Source organism: Stigmatopora nigra, chromosome 13 (assembly GCF_051989575.1).
Source record: "Stigmatopora nigra isolate UIUO_SnigA chromosome 13, RoL_Snig_1.1, whole genome shotgun sequence".
NCBI lineage: Eukaryota > Metazoa > Chordata > Actinopteri > Syngnathiformes > Syngnathidae > Stigmatopora > Stigmatopora nigra.
In genome coordinates, this window is record NC_135520.1 from 13,270,678 (window position 1) to 13,293,177 (window position 22,500).

Consider the following 22,500-nt stretch of genomic DNA (forward strand, 5'->3'; position numbering starts at 1 on the left):
AGAAAATGAGATCAAATGAGAAAAACAAGAAAAAAAGTGAGTGTGACATTGAGCTCTCCCCAGAACGGTCTAAACAATGGGAAAAAGGCATATCTGAACCATGTAGCTATACTAAAACCATTAGGTATACGTTTAAAAAAAGGCTTAATCTCATTGAGAATCTTAGGCACGTCCAACTGTGTTGTTCTCCAACTGTGTTGTTCTCCAACTGTGTTTTCAGGCTGGTACAATCGCCTGTATATCAACTTCACGCTGAGACGCCACATCTTCTTCTTTCTGCTGCAGACATATTTTCCTGCCACACTAATGGTGATGCTATCATGGGTGTCTTTTTGGATTGACCGCCGGGCTGTGCCAGCCAGAGTTTCCCTAGGTAAGAAAAGTACGAAAAGAAATGAAAGAAATATAATAAATAAATGATATATATATATATGTATATATATATATATATATATATATATATATATATATATATATATATATATATATATATATATATATATATATATATATATATATATATATATATATATATATATATATATATATATATATATATATATATATATATATATATATATATATATATATATATATATATATATATATATATATATATATATATATATATTTATTTGTCTTGTATTCAAGGTGAAATAACTTTAGAATACACATGGCAATTAAGTGGATAGCATGTCCACCTCACAGTTGTGATATTGAATCTTCAATCCCTGGTGGCTTTCCTGTCTGGAGTTTGCTTGTTCTGTCTGGGCCCGCATGTTTTTTAGGGTACTCCAAGTTTTCAACCACATCCCCAAATCATGCATGATAGGCATATTGTTGACTTAAAATTGCCTCTAGGAATAAATGTTTGTATTGGTGTTCCCTTGAGCCCTGTGATTGGCTGGCAACATTGTCATACCCCACCTAAACCCCGTTGTTGACTAGGGGGTGACTTCAGAACCCCCAAACAGGTGTCAGAGTTGAGTTCATGACAGATTTTGAAGTTTGGTGCTTGTAGCCGGTAATATGAATGTTTCCAGTGAGGGTTTGACTTTGAAAATGCTGCCTAATATCCCCAGTTCTGTTCGTAATCTTTATGGACAGAATATCTCAGCGCACAGAGGCATTGAAGGGATCCGTTTTGGTGTCCTCAATATTGCACATCTGATTTTTGAAGATGATTTCATAAAGTTGGTCTTATCCGTGACCGGACGTTTGGTCACCGGTCTTTTGGTCGGAAACGTGGAAACATGGCAGGGTAAATAAGACGATCTAACAAGGACAAAACAAGCAAACCTAACAACTTCACATTTTTAATCATACTATCCTGCCCCTGGATGTAAATAATGGCAGTATACCTGGATATCTTCTCATATGAAGATCCCTGCGGACAAAGGTTTGACAGATATATCATTTATTGCAATGATTTGATCAAAACTACATAATCAAATTTAAGTGAGCAGGTAAGTAAATTCAATAAACCTCTTAATTTGGTAAGACTTTGAGTTTCAAAATATGAAGTCACATTATGTTTCTTGTTTATAGGTATTACCACTGTTCTAACCATGTCCACCATCATCACTGGCGTCAATGCATCAATGCCTCGCGTATCATACATCAAAGCAGTGGATATTTACCTCTGGGTCAGCTTCGTCTTTGTCTTCTTATCTGTGTTGGAGTATGCTGCTGTCAATTACCTGTCCACCGCTCAGGACCGGCGGGAACGTAAAAGGAGAGAGCGGGCACAATCACAAGTAGGTTTATTTCTGCTGATTTTATGAGATTATCAGAACGTCACCAAAAATGAGTCTGCTCTAATGTGTCCATCTGAAAGAAAACTCATGATTTTAGCCAGATTCCATATACAGTATTAGTTTGTGTGAATATCTAGTCATTTTAATGATTTTCTAATAACTGCATGAAAAAGATAAAGATAATAGTCGAAAATATCCACAAACTGAGAGGGAATGGAGGGATGAATCTCTGAGTTATAGGCAGGAAATCTTTTATGTCTGATTTGTTGCCATGATTTTTTAAACGGCTCTAAAATGAAAATGATACGACACCATGGGAAAAAAAAGAAACAAAAAAGACTTAATTAAAAGCCACACAAATAAATATCTATTTTTCAGACACTTCCCCCTCCCAAATTATTGGAACAGTTGGTATGCTCTGTGAGAGGCACTGCTGTTCCCCATCCAATCCATGTGTGCAGTTCTGACCTTTTTCTTCCACAAAATGTTCTACTACACAGAATAGACAAAATCCAAAATCCCACCTTCACCTATGTGGAATAGGTGGATGGGCCAGTAAGGGAACATTGCTCTAAAGCAGACATGGGCAAACTACGGCCTGCAGGCCACATGCGTTAGGCTTTTTAATCCGGCCCGCCGACGTTGTCCAAATAATATATTTATTTTTGTATTTATTGATTTATTTTCCACCCAAGATGGCGCCGTCACGCGGAAGCCAGTGGCAGTAGCTCTGTCCACTCTTATTTGTTTTTCATGTTTTACAGCCCTTCTATCTTTTTTTTAAATTAAATTTAATGATGAGTGATGAGTATGTTAATACTTTAGTCCTTTTTTTCTGTTTATGTTTCATATGTACTGATAGGATGAAGTTTTTTATATGTATCGTATCTTGTGACCCGGCCTGTCTGTCAAAATTTTAAAGCCAATGTGGCTCCCGGGCCGAAAAGTTTGCCCAACCCTGCTCTAATGTATCAATGATATGATGACAATGATGTTTCTCTACTTACAAAAACTGATACAATATGAACAAACATTTGCCAAGTGACTTTGACATTTTATCTTACAATATTATCTTACAATTACTATTCAACGAAAGAAAGCAGTCGTTAAATTGAGAGTTATGAGCGGCATGTTGTTCTCCAAGTTACACTCCAACAAAGGTCTAGACTAGTGCGTCATCTATCGGGGAAAAAAGGGTATTGCAGGGCAAAGGAAAATGAATGAGGTCATTGCTTGTGGAATAGGTGGATAGACCAATGTGGCCCCCGGGCCGAAAAGTTTGCCCAAAAATGCTCTAATGTATCAATATGATATTTGATGTTTTCTTAGTTTTGAAAAGCTGGAGTTTTTATTCTTGTTTAATACCAATTTACCAATTGCATTATTTTGGAGTACATCCAAATAACAAATTGTACACATATAGAGTTGAGCACCAATCAATATAGTAAAATCTTAAGTACAGTCAAAGATAATTTATTTTTGTACATAACATGTCCAATTTGTTTGGTTTTTAAAATGTCATATTATTTTAACATAAGCTTAATCAAATTGCTTGTTTCTGTCCTACCAGTCAATGCCCTGCACTTGTGGTATTTCTCAGACAAGAACCATGGCACTGTTAGATGGGACCTACAGCGAGGCTGATACCAACAGTCTTGCCGGCTACATTGAAGAGCCCATTGGGCCCGAAGAGGAGCCGGAAGAAATGCGTGACATTTCAGAAAAGATAGAAAATATGGTGGTTCATCTGTCAGTTAGCAGTGAGTCCACCACCACTAAAAAGAAGAAGAGCATACGTGCCCTAAACATAATTCAAAACACACATGCCATTGACAAATATTCCCGTATGATTTTTCCTGGGTCATACATTTTTTTCAACTTAATCTATTGGTGTGTCTACTGCTGAATTTGTACTTTGCACCACAATTGCTGGATTCCCACATCTGGTGCTTAAAATCATCGCTTGACAGTCATGACAAGCAGTCATGACAAGCCCCTCCTGCTCGACAAGAAGAGTATTAGACTGTAATGAAAGCTCATCTAGTCGGGTTGATATTTCATCCTAAGGATTGTGCCAGCCGCTTGCACTCAACCATTTCATGGGCCAACTCCTGTTGCGGATCAGTTGCGATCCAGAGTTTAAACTGGCTGATTCTCAGGTGAGTCGAAGTAAAGCAAATGCTTTCTTAATAACTGTTCAATCCATTTTGAGTAGCCCCAGCCATGAACAACTGACCAAGAAAAGCCTTCATGATTTTCCATCTGGCCAGTAGCACAAAAACCTGGGCTATGGCTGAGTGGAGCCGGAACCTGTCGCTGAGCCACGCTTGTTGAGTTCAAAACTACCATCATGAGAACCTTTTTACCTGAATTCCACTGAAGAAGACAAGGAGGGGGCAAGAGAGTTGAGAGAGCAGGGTCAATGCAATGGCTCTAGCTGCCTAAGAGTTTTATGTTTTATTCAGCTACATGGACAGGTTAACCACAGTCCCAGTAACATGGTTGCCAGGTGCTCATCTTCCATATCAGACTTTCTCAAATCTGTGGTAATAGAGGCAGGGCCCATGCAACTTACCTGAGGACAGTCGATGCCACGGGTGCAATGGCAATGAGGTCAAGAAGGCTGGTGCTTTTACTGCAAGGAATCTGGTCACCTCATTGTTTCATAACTTGCCAAAGTTAAAAGAAACTGTTCATCATCACGCTCACCTCAGAACCAGTGGAGGTCTATCCACACGGATGCACAAAATTCATAACATTCTACTTCTTTCAGTCACCAACCTGCGTTCGAATTATCTGCTACTGATCGCTGCGCAGGCACAGGCCCCAAATAGACTAGGAGGTGGGAGCTATTATGAATAAGAAAACGCAGTTTTGATCAATAAGCACCATAGACACTGAGATTGACCAAAGAGTCATGCCCTCTTGCCACCACCAACTGCTGGAGATATTCAGAAAATCCCAAGACATGTCACTGGACTCAATGCAAGACTTGGATGCTGAGCTTTTGTATATTAATATGTAAATTTCGCGCCTAAAGGAGACCAGACATGATGATCGAAAACCCGCGAAGTACAATCACTTCTATCATTACTACCATACTACATGTTTTCGCACCTATAAAAAATACAAGTACACAAGAGGTGTATTTGTTAAATGTAACAGTTGTAGGCATATGAAAAGACTGCAATGTACTAAATATAATCTATATATGAAAAAAATGTAAATTCAAGTATTTAGCATACCTGTCAAAGTGAGACGACATTATCTGTATGAATGGCTATAAAAATCCTCATATGTACTTCAATATCCTGATGTAAATCAGCACCAAAAAGAAAGAACATTTAAATACTCTTTATAAACGTGTGACACACAAAATATACTTTTAAATCAATAATGTCATCACAAAATAATACAATGTGCATTATAATGTTTGAAAAGAACTATTATACATGCCTGGCATTGGACTCTGAAACTCCTTGCCAAGTTCAAATGTTCTTCATCTGGCTTAAAAAAAGCAATATTTCCCCATGTTCCTTTTGGGTGTCTGGAGCTAATGATTTCCTAAACATTTTTTTGGGCTCATTTGATGCTTTAGATAGCACAGAAGGCTCATGGGGCATTTTCAAGGGCAATTCAAAATTCAAACAAAGATGGAATAGGCTCAGCATAGTCTTCCACCACGAGGTGATATGTGCGATGCAAAATCCAATCAGAACAAAACAACAAAAGCCAAGACCTCGTTTTCCTCCATAAGGGGATGACCGCGATGCAAAATGCAATCTGAATAAAACTGAAAAAAGGCAAGTTGTCATCCTTCTCTCCCTTTTATATTATTCGGCGAATCTGTTATGAACGGGGTGCGGACCCCAAAGCAGGCGAGGGTAAAAGCTTAGTTCTTTTCCAAATCTTTATTAGGCTTGTCCAAATAACTGGCGAGCACACGTGGGGATAGCTGTGGTGGGTAGTTGGCTGTGCAGGAAGGTCGTCTTTCCTGTGGCGTCGGTGTGGAGGGTACCGGGTAGGAAGCGTGGTCGTTGTCTGTTAATCTGTGGTCAGTTGTCCTTGTTTCGTTGATCCTTGTTCTGTTATCCTTGGTCCGTTATCCTTGATCCGTCGCCCTTGGTCCATTGATCCTTGTTCCGTAATGCTTGGTCCCTTGTCCTTGGCCGTGGGGCTTAGCATGGTCGAAATCTTGAGAGAAAAAAGAGACCGTTGATCAACAAAGCAAGCAATGTGAAAATGCGAGAGGGTACCTAACAGTGAACTGATAAGACGATCCAGCAGCATGGTCAGGTTCCTAGAGGCCTTAAATACTGCTTCTTGGCTGATGGCTTGCACTTGGCATCCCTCCACTCATTAGGGGCTGGGCCTGTGATAGGGTGACAGGCACAACAAGCCACCAGTCTGGTCTGAGGCCTGACAGAATCATTCTTCTATGGTAAAATTTTGCTTCTGCCGTGAGTTGGTGGCGGTGCCCTGACTTCTGCCATTTTAATCTCCTGTGTTCCACTTGCAAGTTTCAACAGGAATTAACACATTTGTATGAACATTTTTATTTGAATACTTAATATAAAAGATTTTTGTGCTGAAGCCACAAATGTTGAAACCACAAGTGGTGAAGGATGACAGTAAATTAAAAAAAAAGTATATATATATATATATATATATATATATATATATATATATATATATATATATATATATATATATATATACTTTTTTTTTAATTTACTGTCATTTTTGATTCATACAGTATCTCAGAAATACCACTTGTGATGATTTTTCTTAAGATTTTCCCTTCAAAGTAACACATTTGTACTTCCTATTAAAAAAAAATCAAGGTAATTCTCAGTGTGCAGATTATACGAGCGCGCGGCTTATATGGGCGTAAATATGGCAATTTCATCTGCCCGATAGGTCTCCTGCTCTTAATCATTTATCTAAAACACTTCCTCCTCTTAGCAAGTAAATTTCCGAATGTCATCATAAACATTCTTCTGTTAATCACAATGGCCTGGATCTGTATGGAAAGAGGTTCCAACGTGTTTACAAAACCTGGTGGATATAACATGGGAAATTAAGGGCACACTAACTGGTTTGGTGTTCAGCTTTCAGATGAAATGGGCCGCAGGGCTAAGGTTGCCCTGCGGCCCATTTCATCTGAAAGCTGAACACCATTTTTTATTATTAGAGTAGTGGTAGTATGTAGCAATTTAAAAAAAAATAGAGGTGCAATCTGTAAATTAATTTGCAAAATAAGTTGTAATAATAATAATAATCGGACATAGGCCCTGTCATCAACAACAACAAAACCCAACTTGTCATCACACCCAAAAACTCTGCATGACGAAATTGGTAGTGCTTCTCCATAAGGTGCGTTTACTCTGCAAAAGACCTAAATAAGTGATAATTTCAGACCCATAATTTGGCATCCTGCCGTGATGGATACATTGCATCAGCCCCCGGGCGGATCACTTATCTCTCAGTCTTTCACTTACCTTCAGTCAGCCAGTAGGAGGCAGATTGGATAACTTTATTTTTTATTTTTTTCATCATAATAGCTAATCAACTTACTTTATTACTCTTAACACAGGGCCCCTAATCTCGAAAATTGAATTTCTTTCACCCATTTCTATGATGGTTCACTTTCATAACAATTTTGACTCATTCAGAAAGTATTTCTTTTGGCACACAATTTTTAACTGGAGGCAGTTGCCTTTTTACAATGACTGGTTTAGTTATGTAAAACCTGATTTGCTCGGATAAGCATCTCTGATCCCACATTCCTTTCACAGTAGGTCTAGGTGATATGTTATGTAATGTATGAACTCACTAGTATTTGGCTCATTTGACTTCACGCACGCTGATCAAAGTGTTTTGCTTGTATTGTTTCTCGGGATGGCTTGTCACAATGTGAGCATTATGTATATATTAATGTGCTTGCAACAGAGACAAACGCTCAGTATAACTGTTACCGAAGAACACTTCCCCCTGCAGCTGGCTCCGAGGATGTTAAATTGTTTTGGCCTATTCCGAGGACTATTGACCTGACATCTCACCCAGTCCCGGGCTCCGAGGACTGTTGATCTGGGTTTGCAACGAAGAGCCGTGAAGGATTCTTGATTCCAGCAGATGGCTATCAATCACCTCTGGGAATACTTGCATATTGTTCTTACATTGTGACCCTCGGGTCGCCTGATATGGAATTGTTTTGCCAAATGGAGGCTTGTTTGTTTAATTACCAATAGAGTTTGTTTTTTAGTTCCAACCTTAATTGTTATTATTGAATACCTGATATGCTATGATTGTTGCAGATGTTGTTTTTGCTAATGCAGTTGGATTAATCGATAACCTTGTAATTGTTTTGATTTATGGCCTTAATGCTGCACGAGAAATGACTACACGGGAGAACCATTTGGCGGCGGAGACAAGGTCGGAATGTTCTCGTTTGCAAGCTGATCATTAGAGACACCGATTTAATTAAATGTCAATAATAAATCAGATGTCTGCCTGCTGTGTTTTATAATCATATTCAAGTATAATTATGGATGAATCTAACAGTTGTTCTCAAAACAGATAAAGGTCTTCTTCATATTCCAGCTGTCCAGGAGGATTATTTGGTCTAACTAAGGAGCAAAGCGTTCTTCATTGTGAGCAAATATATAATAATCTAGGACTAATAACCCTAACAATTAGTCTAACTAAGGTTTTAATGAGCAACAGCGTTACATCATATCAAGCAAACATGCAATAAAATGTAACCAATAATGATGAGCGAAGTAAGTTTAATGGTAAAGCAAAGCATTTCTTCATTGCAAGCAAATGTATACTATGAAATAAAACCCAGACAGGAAGCATTCTATAAAAAAAAAAGTCAAATGGTTCAAAGGCTGTATCTGCTTGATATAACATTATTAAAGCAGCTATGTAGGTGGTGGTCCAGTGTACAGCAGCATAATGCTGAAAGATCGCGCAAAGTTGTTGTAGATGGAGCAGCTGTTGCTTTCATACATGAGAGGCAGGATAAAAGCCAATATCCATAAAGCGAGGAAGAGGATCCATAGAGGAAGAGCCAGTCGACATACCCGCTGCAGCAACCCAGGTTTCTGCAATAACAGCACAAATAGGGAAAGTATTCATACAAAATACAATATTGTGGCTAGTTTTTGTGTGGGTTAGGGTTAACTTGATCGGTTAGCAATACATTTTTTGATCTCATCTCATTTTCTGAACTGCTTTATTCGGTTCATGGGGGGTGCTGCAGCATATCCCAGCTGACTCCGGGCCAGAGGCGGGGGACACCCTGAATTGGTGGCCAGCTGATCGCGGGGCACAAGGGGTACTTGGACGATTCGCCAAAATTCGTTTCGCAAACGGACGTTTCACCGACGGATGTTTCGCCGAAGAACACTTCGCCAAATGGTCATTTCGCCGACAGACGTTTTGCCGACGGACAGTTTATCGAATGGTCGTTTCGCCGACGGACATTGAAGCAAAAAAAAAACAAATTAAAGCGTTTAATTTATTATTTTATTAAATCATTTATATTATCAAATAAAAGTGGGGATGTTTCTCATTGTTGTTTTTTGTGCCGAGGTTGAAAAACACATCTGGGTGCGGGGCGAGCGCGCGAATCCCGTTTCGGCGAAACGTCCATGGGCACAAGGAGACGGACAAGCATGCACAACCATGCGATTTAGTGTGTCCAATCAGCTTACCATGCATGTTTTTGGACTTAAGAAGGATACCGCAGCACCCAGAGGAAACCCATGCAGGCCTGAGGAGAACATGCATACGTTCGGCCAGATGCCCCCTCGGCAAGTTGGCCATCGGCCAGACGTCAGTCGGCTAAATGTCTTTCGGCAAGTAGACCGGCCACGGGAAAAACCTGGATACGTTTATTAACAGTGAAAGCGTCCCTACCGTTTTTGATGTAGGTAAGTACAGTGTCCGTGTAGTCCTGGAGGTTGTGGTATTCAAAGAAATACCAAATGGTGCGGGAAAAACAGTCATGCAGCTGAGAAAGTGCGTCCTCGGGCCAAGTTTTTATTAACTTTATTTGTGGCCTTGTTAGCCTCCGGAGTGGAGTGTATGCGGGGTGAGGGACAGGCAGAGGTTATCTGATCCAGCCAGCTGAGGGAGGAAAGTGGCTCTATAAGGTTGTTTGATGTTAGAATAAACATGGTCTAGAGTTTTATTTCCTCTGGTATGACACTTCACGTACTGGATAAACTTAGGCAGAACAGTTTTCAAACATGCTTTGTTGAAGTCACCAGCGACAATAAAGACTCCATCGGGGTGGTCAAGCTGCCGTTTGTTTACAGTTGCAAGCGGGAGGCTAAGTGCCTTGCTACAGTTAGCATTATGTGGGATGTAAACAGGCATTAGAATGACAACCGTTAGCTCCCTAGGTAGATAGAAGGGCCTGCTCAGTATCGCCAAAAGCTCTAAATACGGGGAGCAGTGTAGTCATGGTCCTACTGTTGGAACACCATTTATTGTGTATGAACACGCAAAGTCCCCCTTCTTTACTTTTTCCTGTTAATTCTTTTGAACGATCGTTGTAAAAAGCGTTCGGCTAGCTAGCGATACCGCTGCGTCTGGGATTTGCGGGTGTAGCCACGCTTCCGTGATGAGAATAATGTTGCAGTTCCTAACAAAACTGTTGGTAGCAATCTGAAGTTCCAACTCTTCCATTTTGTGGGTGATGGATCTGGCGTTGGTCAAAAAGATACTCGGAAGCGGTGCCTTGTGTGTTTTTTGTGTAGTTTAGCAGGTAGGTATGCCCGGCATCCACGCTTTTGGTTTCTTTCTCTGCGGCGCCTCCGACGTACTCTGGGTGGACTGACTATCCACGGAGATCCCAGAGGTCTTGAGATGTCCTCGGGGACACCGATGGTAATCTCTTGTGATGGATATATCGCATTTCCTTCAGTAATTCCCGGCGACTGTAGAAATAGTTTGCCTCGCAAATGTTAGTAAATAACGAAAGACACCGAACTGGAGAGCATAGAGCCGCTGCACCCATGCATGCCGCCATCTAGGATCCCCAAAGACCCCCAGATAAATAACAAAGGCTACTATCAGTAACACAACACGCCGCCAGGGACTCAAATCCTGCACTGGAAGACATGTGCCCTTGCTGAAGACACTACACATCCAGGCCTGTCTGCGGTTCGCTAGAGAGCATTTGGATGATCCAGGATAGGACTGGGGGAATGTGTTATGGTCAGATGAAATCCAAATAAAACTTTTTGGTAGAATCACATGTTCCCGTGTTTGGAGGAGAAAGAATACTAAATTGCATCCGAAGAACGCCATACCCAATCTGAAGCATGGGGGTGGAAACATCATGCTTTGGGGCTGATTTTCTGCAAAGGGGACAGAACGACTGATCTGTGTAAAGGAAAGAATGAACTGAGGGGCATGTACTGAGATTTTGAGAGAAAAAAATCCTCCCATCAGCAAGGACATTGAGGATGAGACGTGGCTGGGTCTTTCAGCATTACAATGATCCCAAACACACAGCAAGGGAACAATGGAGTGGCTTCGTAAGAAGCATTTCAGGGTCCTGGAGGAGCCTCGCCAGTCTCCAGATCTCAACCCCATAGAAAATCTGTGGAGGGAGTTGAACGTCCGTGTTGCCCAACGACAGCCCCAGAACATCACTGCTCTAGAGGAGATCTGCATGGAGGAATGGGCCAAAATACCAGCAACAGTGTGTGAGAGGCTTCTGAAGTTACAGAAAACGTTTGGGCTCTGTTATTGCCAACAAACGGTACATAAAGTTATTACTTTTGGTATTTACCAAATATTACTTTCCACCATGATTTGCAAATAAATTCTTTAAAAATGAAACAATTTGATTTTCAGGTTTTTTTTCCACATTTTGTCTCTCATGGTTGAGTTTCCTCATGTTGACAAATACAGGCCTCTCAAATCTTTTCAAGTAAGATATCTTGCACAATTGGTGGTTTACTGAATACTTATTTGCCCCACTGTACAAACACACAAGCATATTATGCAATGTAGTGATGAAGAATGCCCTTTCAGCATGATGGAGCAACTTCCCATAAAGCAGTGCTTCTCAAATAGTGGGGCGCGCCCCCCTGGGGGGGGCGTGGTGCGATACCTGGGGGGGCGCGTGTAACCCTGGGGAACAGGATTTTATTTGGCCGTACTAGTATAAAGTGTAATTGCGCATCCACTACAGTAGCTGGCAGTGGCGCTCTCATTTATTTTTTATTTCAGGCATTGATGCACTTAAAATCTTTTCTGTTGCAGACTTAAAACAAGATTTAATAAAGTTATTCTTTGTAAAGTTGACTATATTTCTTTCTTTTTTCCTTTTCTTTAATGTTAATAAGGATAAAATGCTGTACTTATAACAATTTTATAAAATGATTTTATTTATAGTCACGGTGGGAAGTGGGGGGGGGGGGGGATAGTTTTCTTCTTGCTAGGGGGGGCCTAACAGAAAATAATTGAGAAGCACTGCCATAAAGCAAAGGTCATAACAAAATGGCTTAGGGATCAAATCATTAAGATTTTGAGTCCTTTACAAGGAAACTCTCCAGAATTTAATCCCGTTGGGAACTTGTTGTCAATCCTCGCGAGGTGGACAGATGATCAGAAACCCACAAATTCTGACTAACTCAAAGCATTGATTAATCAAGAATGGACGGACATCAGTCACAATTTGGTTCACAAGTTGATCGACGGCATGCCAGGGAGAATTGCAGAGGTCTTTTAAAAAACAAGTGCCAACACTACAAATATTGACCTATTGCATTTAATTCTCAAAGCTATGTGTCATCGTACCAGAGAAACATCTGGCAAACACCAAAAAACCCTGAAGGAACAGACTTTGTGAAAATGTAACATTTGTGTCATTCTCAAAACTGGGATGGGGAGGAAGATGGAGTACCTGGAGAAAACCCACGCAAGCATGAGGAGAACCTGCAAACTCCACAGTGTGAGAACTGATCTGAGATCGAAACCTCAACCCCAGAACTGAGGCTGATGCACTAACCACTCGTACACTGGGCCGGCCATGCAAACATTTGTTTAGATGATTAATATGGCAACAAGAGAAGTACATAAAATTCTTGTGGGATAAACCAAATATATTTTACTAAAAATATTGTGGTGAATAAATATGTTACGGAAAGAAAATAAGGCAATTAGCCTGCATAGACAAATTTCAAGGGGTAGCCAACTCACCTTCAAACTGAATGAGGTCCCAAGATCACATGCAGTATTTAACTTAGACTTGTAGAGCATCCAACGGTAACGCAGTTCCTCCAGACTTGTATTTTTTTCTTGAGCTGAACCACTCTCATTAATTCCATTTTCCTGAAGCAAAAGTTGGAACTGCTCCTGACCCCAAGTTACCCTTGATTGCAGAACCTATGTACAAAAACAGTTGAACAAATGCGGGCATGCTGGTGCAGTTGCATTTTTTTAAAATGCAATCTTGAAAATAAAAGAAATTTCAACTGAGTCTAGGTTAGGTTAGATTGTTGGAACTTTATGTCATCCCGTATTCGGAACATTTCTTGGTTTCAGTAGGAAGACAGACACAATACACATAAGACATTGTAGACCTAGGTAAAAAAACTGGAGCCGCACACAGGAAGTCCACAAGGTGGGAACCTTCTGCAGAGACTGAGGTTACCGCACAGCCCCTCAGTAGTCTGGAGGTTTTAAAGATCATCTTCCATGCCTAGATCCTCCTGAACTGTCCTATCACCTAATCAGCAGCAGCGGAGAGGCCGGTGGGGGGCTTTAATGAGAGCACCGGCAACTCCTCCATCTGAACGAGAAGATCTCACACGCCCATAACAATGATGGAATGCTAGGTCTGGAGTGTTGCCTATTCTCCACTATCGTCCACTGCTTACAGCTGATCCTGCGTGCATGATAGCGGAGGCACGGCTGAACGGCTTCAAAGACATTTAGGATTGCCACAAAGAAAACCAAGCCACGTGACGAGTGGGGCCGAGTCAGAAAGGCCACAGAACAACAAAGCAATAAGCACAAAGTACTAAGCAAAGCAAAGATACGGAAAATCATTAAGAAATACCAAAATGCAATGAAAAAAGACAGAAAAGCACCAAAAACACAAAACGAGCAAGAGCAGACGGAGCTAATGCTACCGGCGACCACTAACCCTAACCCCACTTGCAGTAGCAAAAACAGATACAGACGTTGTAGAGTTGGATAAAATTGGAACCACACACAGGAAGTCATCCACAAGATGGGGAACCTCTGCACTGTGACCGAGGTTGAAAATATTCAGTTACCCTTCCTATCCGCACAATCTTTCAGTAGTCTAGAGCTGAAGAGTCAACAGAAGCAGAGTACAACCACTCGACTCCTTTTCCGGCCTGGTAAGCGATGACAGCTCTTCCATCTTATCGGTGAGGGATCTCACTTTTCCCATAATAAAAGATGGAATGGCTGTTCTAAAGCTTTGTTTCTTCACCCGACACTTTTTTCCAGCTCTGGGATTCCAGCGGCATTGAGGTGTTTCTACTTCTCCTGCGTATTGTTTAAAACTAATCTCAGGTGTGACAGCATAGGCATGGCTGAATGGTTCCAAAAAAAGAAGTAACAGAAAGAAGCCATGCTAACAGAACAAGGAAAGTTTTAAAAACATTAAAAACATTAAGTATAGTAAAAAGTATAAAGTACAAAGTAAAGTAAATAGGAATGTATTAAGAAATAGTAAAATGTAATTTAAAAAAAAGATAGAAAGGCTGATAGAAACACCATCTTGGAGAAAAAAAGGAATTGAAATTCTTCATTTGTACACAATATGAAAGGGGTTTTTTAGTGTGTCGTTCTGATTGGGTGTTACAGGAGACAAATTGGCACTGACTTCGGAGGGAGGGCAGCTGAGACGTGTTTCGTTATTAAAAAAGGATGACGAAATGAAGCATAGAGGGATTACGCGTGTTTTCCCCAGTTAGGTTTGGTTTTGTGATTTGATTTCTAAGTCTGTGTTATTTTCTAAGATCCCCGCCTAGGTTATTAAAGTTTTGGTATGGGCGCTACTTCCCTCGTCCTTACCAGATTCCCCGCAATTGGGTCTGTTGGGTTTATTCTGTTTTATTATTATAATAGTTATATTAATTCATTTCTTTATTAAATCAATCTCTTTCTTTTCTTTGTATTAATTCATTACTTTGTTAAATCATTCTCTTTCTGTTTTTCAAAAGTCTTGAGGTCACACCAAGTCATCTTTAACCTAGACAGCCTGTTCCAGGATGGTTATACAAACAATCCACCCAATCTGGGTCCTTGAGATTTGGTGGGCCCTTGGTGACGAGGACAGGGCTATTCGGACAATAACAAGAATATTGTTATCGTTATGTAACCGTACACTTCGGGTTTTTCTGTATGTAACGATTATATGATTATGATTATATTATATGATTCTTAGGTCAAGGAGGTTGTATAATTACTCTAATCTAAATGTTGTTAGGTCTAGTCCCTGTTTTTGTTATTAGTAAAATACTTTGATTGTTATTGTAGTCCCAGATGTTGTTTTTACTCATACGTGATGGAATGATCAACAACTCTGTAACTTGTGACCATAAGAATAGGACGAAAATGTCTATTCGGGGAGACGTTCGGAAGTCGTACGGTGACGCTTGCTGTAACTCTCCCTCCGGAGGCTATCTGTTGTATCCATTTCTATTTAATTAAATGTCAATAATTGAATAAGATGTCTTCCTGCAGTTATTGATAATTACGGACGAAGGTAATTATTAATGAACCTGACATTTTGGTCCTTCGAGCCATGGAGGTCAATATACCGGAGCGAGAACCCAGGCGCTGCTGTTCGACATCTGGTAAGTGACCGTGCGCACGGCGTCTTCAAAACCCTTGGTGGGCCGGAGTTTTTCGACGGGGGCGCCTGGATTCTCGGCGGTTGAAGACTTTTCCTGCTGGAGGGAGACATCTGATGGATCTCGGGTAAGTCCACATTAATGTCTGCATGTTGTGAAGGTGTTTACAAATGCGTTAAAGGGACATTGTATGTGAGGCCCATTGTTGGGCTGGTTTCGCGTCCTGGGTGACGGCGATAAAACCCTGTGTTTATACTAGTCAATGGCAGGTACGGTGGGGCACTTTGCTGGAAAGTGTCCTGTGTCTCAGGGGTAGGCACGAATGTATTGTACTAGAGGTACAATATTGGGGCCGGGGAGTGTCCTGTGTCTAAAGGGTAGGCACGAATATACGTTGTATGTTGTTTGTGTGGTTTCTGCAGTAAAATTAAGATAAGCCTAGGAAATACAGTCGAAGGAGTGATAATAATAAAAATAGATATAATAAAGTTAACTCTGTGAGGCACACGAACTCACTACAAAAAAGTAAAATATGGGAAACACGTGTTGTAAGGCGGGTTTGGATGACGATCCAAAAAATACGTCTAACTTGTAAGGATTGGAAAAAATTGGAAAGACAAAGCGCTTTAAAAATATTACACAGCTATATTTATGGATAAATAAATATGGGTTTGCTGGCCAGCTTAAAATGCATAAAATGCAGGATAATATATGCACTAATGCATAGAGGTAATATACATATATAAATAATATGTGAGTGGATAAAAGTGTAACAGCTTGTTCCACAGACACTAATGGAGGTAATATACATATATAAATAATATGTGAGTGGATAAAAGTGTAACAGCTTGTTCCACAGACACTAATGGCGAAATAAGGCCGGGGAGAAGTAAAAAATACTACTTTGGGAAAATAGTGGGGGCTCCCTCGGATAACGGGGATATATTTAAGACCGTGGCGGCGGGAAAGTACTGTTTGGTAAGGAAAAAATAGCGGGGCCTCCTCGGCTGACGGGGAAAATATTTACCGAGATAGGTGACGGGCGCGGAGGAAGTTTAACAAAAATAAAGGGAGCTAGAAAATTAATGGGGACACTGGTATTTGATTTGGTTAATCCAGGTATGACGTTTTGTGATTACAATTAAATTGGGTTTTTTGTGATGCTTGGGCTTGTATAACAACAATTAGAATGGTTATTTCCAAGTGCTGGTGGTGCTTTGTTAATATAACCTATATGTACTGTCAATTTACAGCAATGTGATGGCTTATTGCAGCTTGGTTTTTGATCCCGTCCGCTAACGGGAAGATGGTGTTTAAAAAGACAAAAGAATATATACAAAATGATCATTTAAATTTTAGCAGGGAATGTCACCTGTGTTTTTATTATGCTCTAGACTTGCAAAAAAAATGTGTCAACTGCGGGGGAAGCGTTTCTGGTGCAGCGGCTGCTGATTAGATGGGAGTGAAACATGTGGGCCGCGGGGCAGACGATTTAACTGTGTTGGGCTTTCGGGAGCGTTCGGACCGTGTAAACGACTAAAATTTTGTGATCCCTTCCGTGAAGACATTATAATAATAATAATTGGCCTTGGGGGTGCTGAAGCAAACTTGAGGGCAGAAAATGGGTTTTTGCCATATTGTTGTGCTTGCAGCATACATATTCTGGATATATGGGGTCTTGGAAAAATATTGTTATATAGTTGAATATCGGAAGAGGGGTTAATTTGACGTTTTAATGGTTGTCTTCTCTAAAAAGCGTTGTATTTGGGCACAGGGAAAAAGCTGGTTTGTAAACATAAGATAACAATGCTGTTTTCGCAGCAAGAGTGGAGGTCATAGTTAACGGCTAATTGCGTTTTCTGTTTGGACTTTTCAGAATAAGAACAATACATGGGCTGCAAGAAATGCAAGGTTATGCGAATGCTTTCGCATTGATATTTTGGGTTTTAAAATGAAATGTATTAAGAGGATAGAAAAAATCTGTTCAGTAAAAGGTTGATTTGGTAAAAAGCTTTGGATTTGGGAAATAGACCAAAATAGTCATTTTTGAGCAATTGTGGATTTCAAAGGGCTCTTAGTTAAAGGAAACTAGCTTTTGGAGGATAAAATAATATTAATACTATTTCAGAATTTTTTGATTATTCAAAATACTTTAATCCAGGAGGTTGGCTGTTTAAAAGAAAAAAAGGCCAGGATGACAAAATTTACAATATTATGGTATATTGGTGACGATAAGGTTTTTAAAACATTAAAGTTTGTAATTAGGAATTGTCTAACAAAAGGTTGATTTCTCTCATTTAATTGTTGTAGATTTTTGTTTTGGTAACAGGCTATGGGAAATGACTCGTGTCTTAAGTAAACAACATATGAGGTGATTTACAAAGTATAGTAGGTATTGAATTATTTGGCTGTTAACGACATCAGATGGGAAATTTACAATGCAATAGTGGCATGATAAAATTCATGGCATTCATCCAAATAATTAGGTGAATTGTAAATAAAATAATTGGTTTAGGATGAGCATATTTTCCCTAAGAATGGAGTAACATGGAATGTTTTTCAAAGTGCACTTGAAAGAACATTGTCTGTTGTCCTGGCAGGAGGAAATATGCTTTGTCACAGGTCATATTGATGACTTTAAGGATATTACGGATTGGATAAGCATTGGTCAATTGATACAACCAAATAACGTTGCTTTTACGGCATTAAGGGCATGCAAATTGGTGAGAACTTTAGCAACGATGGGGTTAATACGCCTGAATGTTACAGTGATAACGAGTGACAATAACAAGCTTAGATAAGGGAGGGAAAGGAGAAATTCTCCAAATTCCAGAATCTGGCTTAGAAACAGGTTATGTTAGTCGTTTTGGGTTTTTGACAGGATGTGGTAGTACATTAATTCTGGGAAATTTTGGGAAATTGGGGACCCCATATCTAAAACAAGTTTGAGACAAATGTGTAAATAGGCTCTATTTGGCGCTGGATGCACGAATTCTAGTGGGGCCTTTCATGTTTTGAAACAAGTGACGCTTTAGGTAGATGGGTTGTCTATGAACAAAATGGGATGGGCGAAATTCGCTTACAAATTAGGCGTGTTATCTTGGTTCATAGAATTTGGAGTCAAGGCGACGTAATAAAGGCCATAGGCGTCATGTTGTATAAAATAGGCGTGGATGAATTAGTTTTACAAATGGGGGAGATTATCTTATCACCTGAAACAAGTAGAAACAAAATTGGATGGCCGCATTAAAAGGTGATTGGCATGCTATTAGAGGGAATTGGGATTTTCCAAAAAACCTGATAGGGAGCCATTAGGTCATGGCGGCTGTGAAAATAAAAACCTTAGATGTGAAACTATTCCCACCTCAATTCGGGGAACAAACAGCTACACTGATAGCATTAAAAAGGATATAACTTTGTGTGAAACTTGAAGGTAATTTTTTACAAACGGTTAAAATGCTAGAGTGGGGGTGTGTATATTAAAGGATCTACTAATGAATGCGGGGTGGATCCAGACCTTCCGGAATGTGGGGTATTCATGGCGTCCTCGAGAATTTGTGGATTTTCTCCGGGTACTCCAGTTTACTCCCACAAAATGAAATTATGGATGCTAGACTGGTTGAACACACTAAATTCTTCTGTTTATGAGTGTGAGCGTGAATGATAGTTTGTCTTTTTGTGTTTTTTGATTGGCAGACCACCGAGACATAATCTATCAATAAAAGATCAATAAAGAAAATAATTTGGGCTTGAGTCAAGGGAAGACCTATGTCTCGACAAGGGGGAGGTGGCCTTGCTACAAGTACACTACAAGGCTTAGGGTTTAAATCTATATGCATACCCACATATCCATTTCAAAAAATACATATAGATTTTATTTTATTTTTATTAGATCATATGGATATCATTCCACGATATGGAATTCCAGAAACTATTTATAGTGATAATGGCTCCCATTTTGTTAATATAATAGTTGTCTACCATCCACAATTGGCGGACCTTATATGAAGTCCTGTTTGGTAGACCTTACAAATTGTTATTATTCACTACACAATGACAATTGGATGATGAGGCGAATCTATCAGAGAAAAAAAAAAAAAAACACACACACCAAATTTAGACTATCAGAGGGAGATTTTGCTTCTCAACAGGAAACGGACGAAGCGACGGTGATTCTTGAAGACTGGATGCTGATAAGCAGCATAAAAGAAGAAACATCGGAGCAACGCAAAGTGGGAGGGTCCTTGTTACTGAAAGGGGACACGGATGCACCTTTCCCACAGTAAGAAGGTTGTCTAAATTGAAACGTTTCAAGAGGAAAACTCCCTAAACAAAGACAAAAAGTCATGTTGAAAACAATTATTGCTTTTGGGGCAATGAGATTAATGATGATTGTGATTCTATTCCTTTCCACAGTAGGGTTGTTTTCTCCAGTTGGAGAAAAAGGCGGAGGCGTTTCAATTGAGGATACACCTTCTTACGGGAGGGTAAACCGAGAAACATACACATTTACATTTAATTAACATTACCTACTAAATCAAATTTCCACATTGTAAATATATATTTGGACTCGGCGACGTCCCGGTTGCCATACAAAAAGAGATGGTGGGAAATATGTGTGGTACATTAACAGCAAAAAATTAAAGATTGGGAAAAGCCTTGTTGCAGAAATTGGTCAAGATTGGAAAGCTTGGACTGACATATTAACCTGTGAAATTTATTTCTGAAACAGGGATTTCCCAAACGGGGGATAATTGGGCGCTGTTAATGGAGTGTAAAGAAGGCAAGCACTATGTGGAGCTACTTTGGTAAAAGGGTGGTCTCAATTGAAACATTGAGGGGACGGGTAAGATAAACTTTCTGACTTAATAAGATACGGGAAACACCAATATTAATTGAAAAGATTATTGCTCAGCAAGCAATACCATAAAACTATAGGGAACTCTTTTATATTGGGTTTGACGTCTCCATATGGTTTCAATTGAGACTAAACCATCTTACAAAGGATTAGGATAACCTACCAGACAAGGGAAAATACGATGGGGTCTAACAACTCCCTCAATCACCATTCATTTGGGGAAAAGTGTTTTTACAAATGAAAAAACGTGTCCTACTTGGCAAGAAAAAATATTGAAGCAGTGTTTATCCTGTTACGCGGTAAATAGGAAGTCAATTTTTCCACTGTTTAATCATTTTACCTGCTTAAACCTTACAGGGCATGGTCTGAAGCTGGGGGCGATAAATGAGACGTGGTGTACCGGCGTTCTAAAACAAACTACACCCCTGATACCACGTTCTGGCCTATGGTGGCGGGGTGGTAGATAAATTATACGACTCCTGCCGAAACGCGGCAGGACTAGGTACTTTGGTCTCACTGCTCTTACCGGTGTCTGTTTTTCCATCCACAGTGGAGGAGATACAATTGGCGGCTCATAATTCGGAGGTGAAGGGTCGACCCTCCCGACATCGTCGAGAGGCATGGAGGGAAGGAGATCCAACATACATTGATGCGATTGGCATCCCCCGGGGCGTACCAGATGAGTATAAGCTGGCTAATCAGATCGCAGCAGGTTGGGAGTCTATCTTCCTTCTAATCACCCCAAACAAAAATGTGGATAGAATAAATTACTTACATTACAATGTTCAAAACTTGGAAATTATACTGAACAGGGATTTGTGGCCATGAAGGAACAACTGGCAGCTACCAGTCTGATGGCGTTCCAGAATCGCATAGCGGTGGATATGATCCTTGAAACAGGGGGCGTGTGTGCAATGTTTGGAAAACAATGTTGCACCTTCATACCGAACAACGCGTCACCCAGTGGATCTCTCACCAGGGCCATTACTGGCCTGCAAACACTGAACCGCAATATGCAAGAGCACTCTGGAGTAGATACGTCCGCATTGTCAGATTGGTGGGATAAGACCTTTGGAAAATCTAAAGATTTGGACTATAGGCACAATTACCGCTATCCTAGCATTGTGTGGGTGATGTAGTATCCCCTGTTTGCGCTCCTTGCTAAGCCGACTTATAACTACTGAAATTGCCCCTACAAATTCTAAAGTACATGAGTTGTATCTTATGGGACGGTTTGGGGAAAGCAGTGAGGTCCAGGAGTACGGTAAATCCGAGGACCAATTGGACGAATATAATTATGTTTTTTCTCTTTCAGACCAGCCATGGGAGTAAGGAGTAGGCGGATAAAATCGCAGTCACCGACATTTCCATTTAGTGATTACTAAGAAATGACTAATAACATACATATTATAAAAACGGGGGAATGTTGGGTTTATTCTGTTTTATTATTATAATAGTTATATTAATTCATTTCTTTATTAAATCAATCTCTTTCTTTTCTTTGTATTAATTCATTACTTTGTTAAATCATTCTCTTTCTGTTTTTCAAAAGTCTTGAGGTCACACCAAGTCATCTTTAACCTAGACAGCCTGTTCCAGGATGGTTATACAAACAATCCACCCAATCTGGGTCCTTGAGATTTGGTGGGCCCTTGGTGACGAGGACAGGGCTATTCGGACAATAACAAGAATATTGTTATCGTTATGTAACCGTACACTTCGGGTTTTTCTGTATGTAACGATTATATGATTATGATTATATTATATGATTCTTAGGTCAAGGAGGTTGTATAATTACTCTAATCTAAATGTTGTTAGGTCTAGTCCCTGTTTTTGTTATTAGTAAAATACTTTGATTGTTATTGTAGTCCCAGATGTTGTTTTTACTCATACGTGATGGAATGATCAACAACTCTGTAACTTGTGACCATAAGAATAGGACGAAAATGTCTATTCGGGGAGACGTTCGGAAGTCGTACGGTGACGCTTGCTGTAACTCTCCCTCCGGAGGCTATCTGTTGTATCC

General features: G+C 40.0%; 2 protein-coding genes across 9 annotated transcripts in view; one reads left to right on the forward strand and one right to left on the reverse strand.

The window, feature by feature from the left end:
• The window catches only part of LOC144206132 (gamma-aminobutyric acid receptor subunit rho-2-like), a 37,953-nt gene extending 29,621 nt beyond the window's left edge, over nt 1-8,332 (forward strand). The window contains exons 7-10 of one of the 2 annotated variants that reach the window (XR_013328303.1): nt 221-373; nt 1,549-1,757; nt 3,328-3,916; nt 7,710-8,332. Coding sequence is in view for 1 of the 2 variants with exons in the window: in XM_077730908.1 (XP_077587034.1) it covers nt 221-373; nt 1,549-1,757; nt 3,328-3,663 (698 nt within the window). In the remaining variant the exon portion in view is untranslated. Of the gene's footprint in view, nt 1-220; nt 374-1,548; nt 1,758-3,327; nt 5,552-7,709 lie in introns of those variants that run through there. The other variant, XM_077730908.1, reaches the window with a different exon arrangement.
• Nucleotides 8,333-8,452: 120 nt separating this feature from the next.
• The window catches only part of syne3 (spectrin repeat containing, nuclear envelope family member 3), a 107,230-nt gene continuing 93,182 nt past the window's right edge, over nt 8,453-22,500 (reverse strand). For all 7 annotated transcript variants that reach the window (XM_077730907.1, XM_077730906.1, XM_077730900.1 and 4 more), the window contains 2 exons: nt 12,984-13,169; nt 8,453-8,866 (listed from right to left, as the gene is read on the reverse strand). In XM_077730907.1, the coding sequence (XP_077587033.1) occupies nt 8,684-8,866; nt 12,984-13,169 (369 nt within the window). In that variant the 3' untranslated portion in view covers nt 8,453-8,683. The remainder of the gene's footprint in view (nt 8,867-12,983; nt 13,170-22,500) is intronic.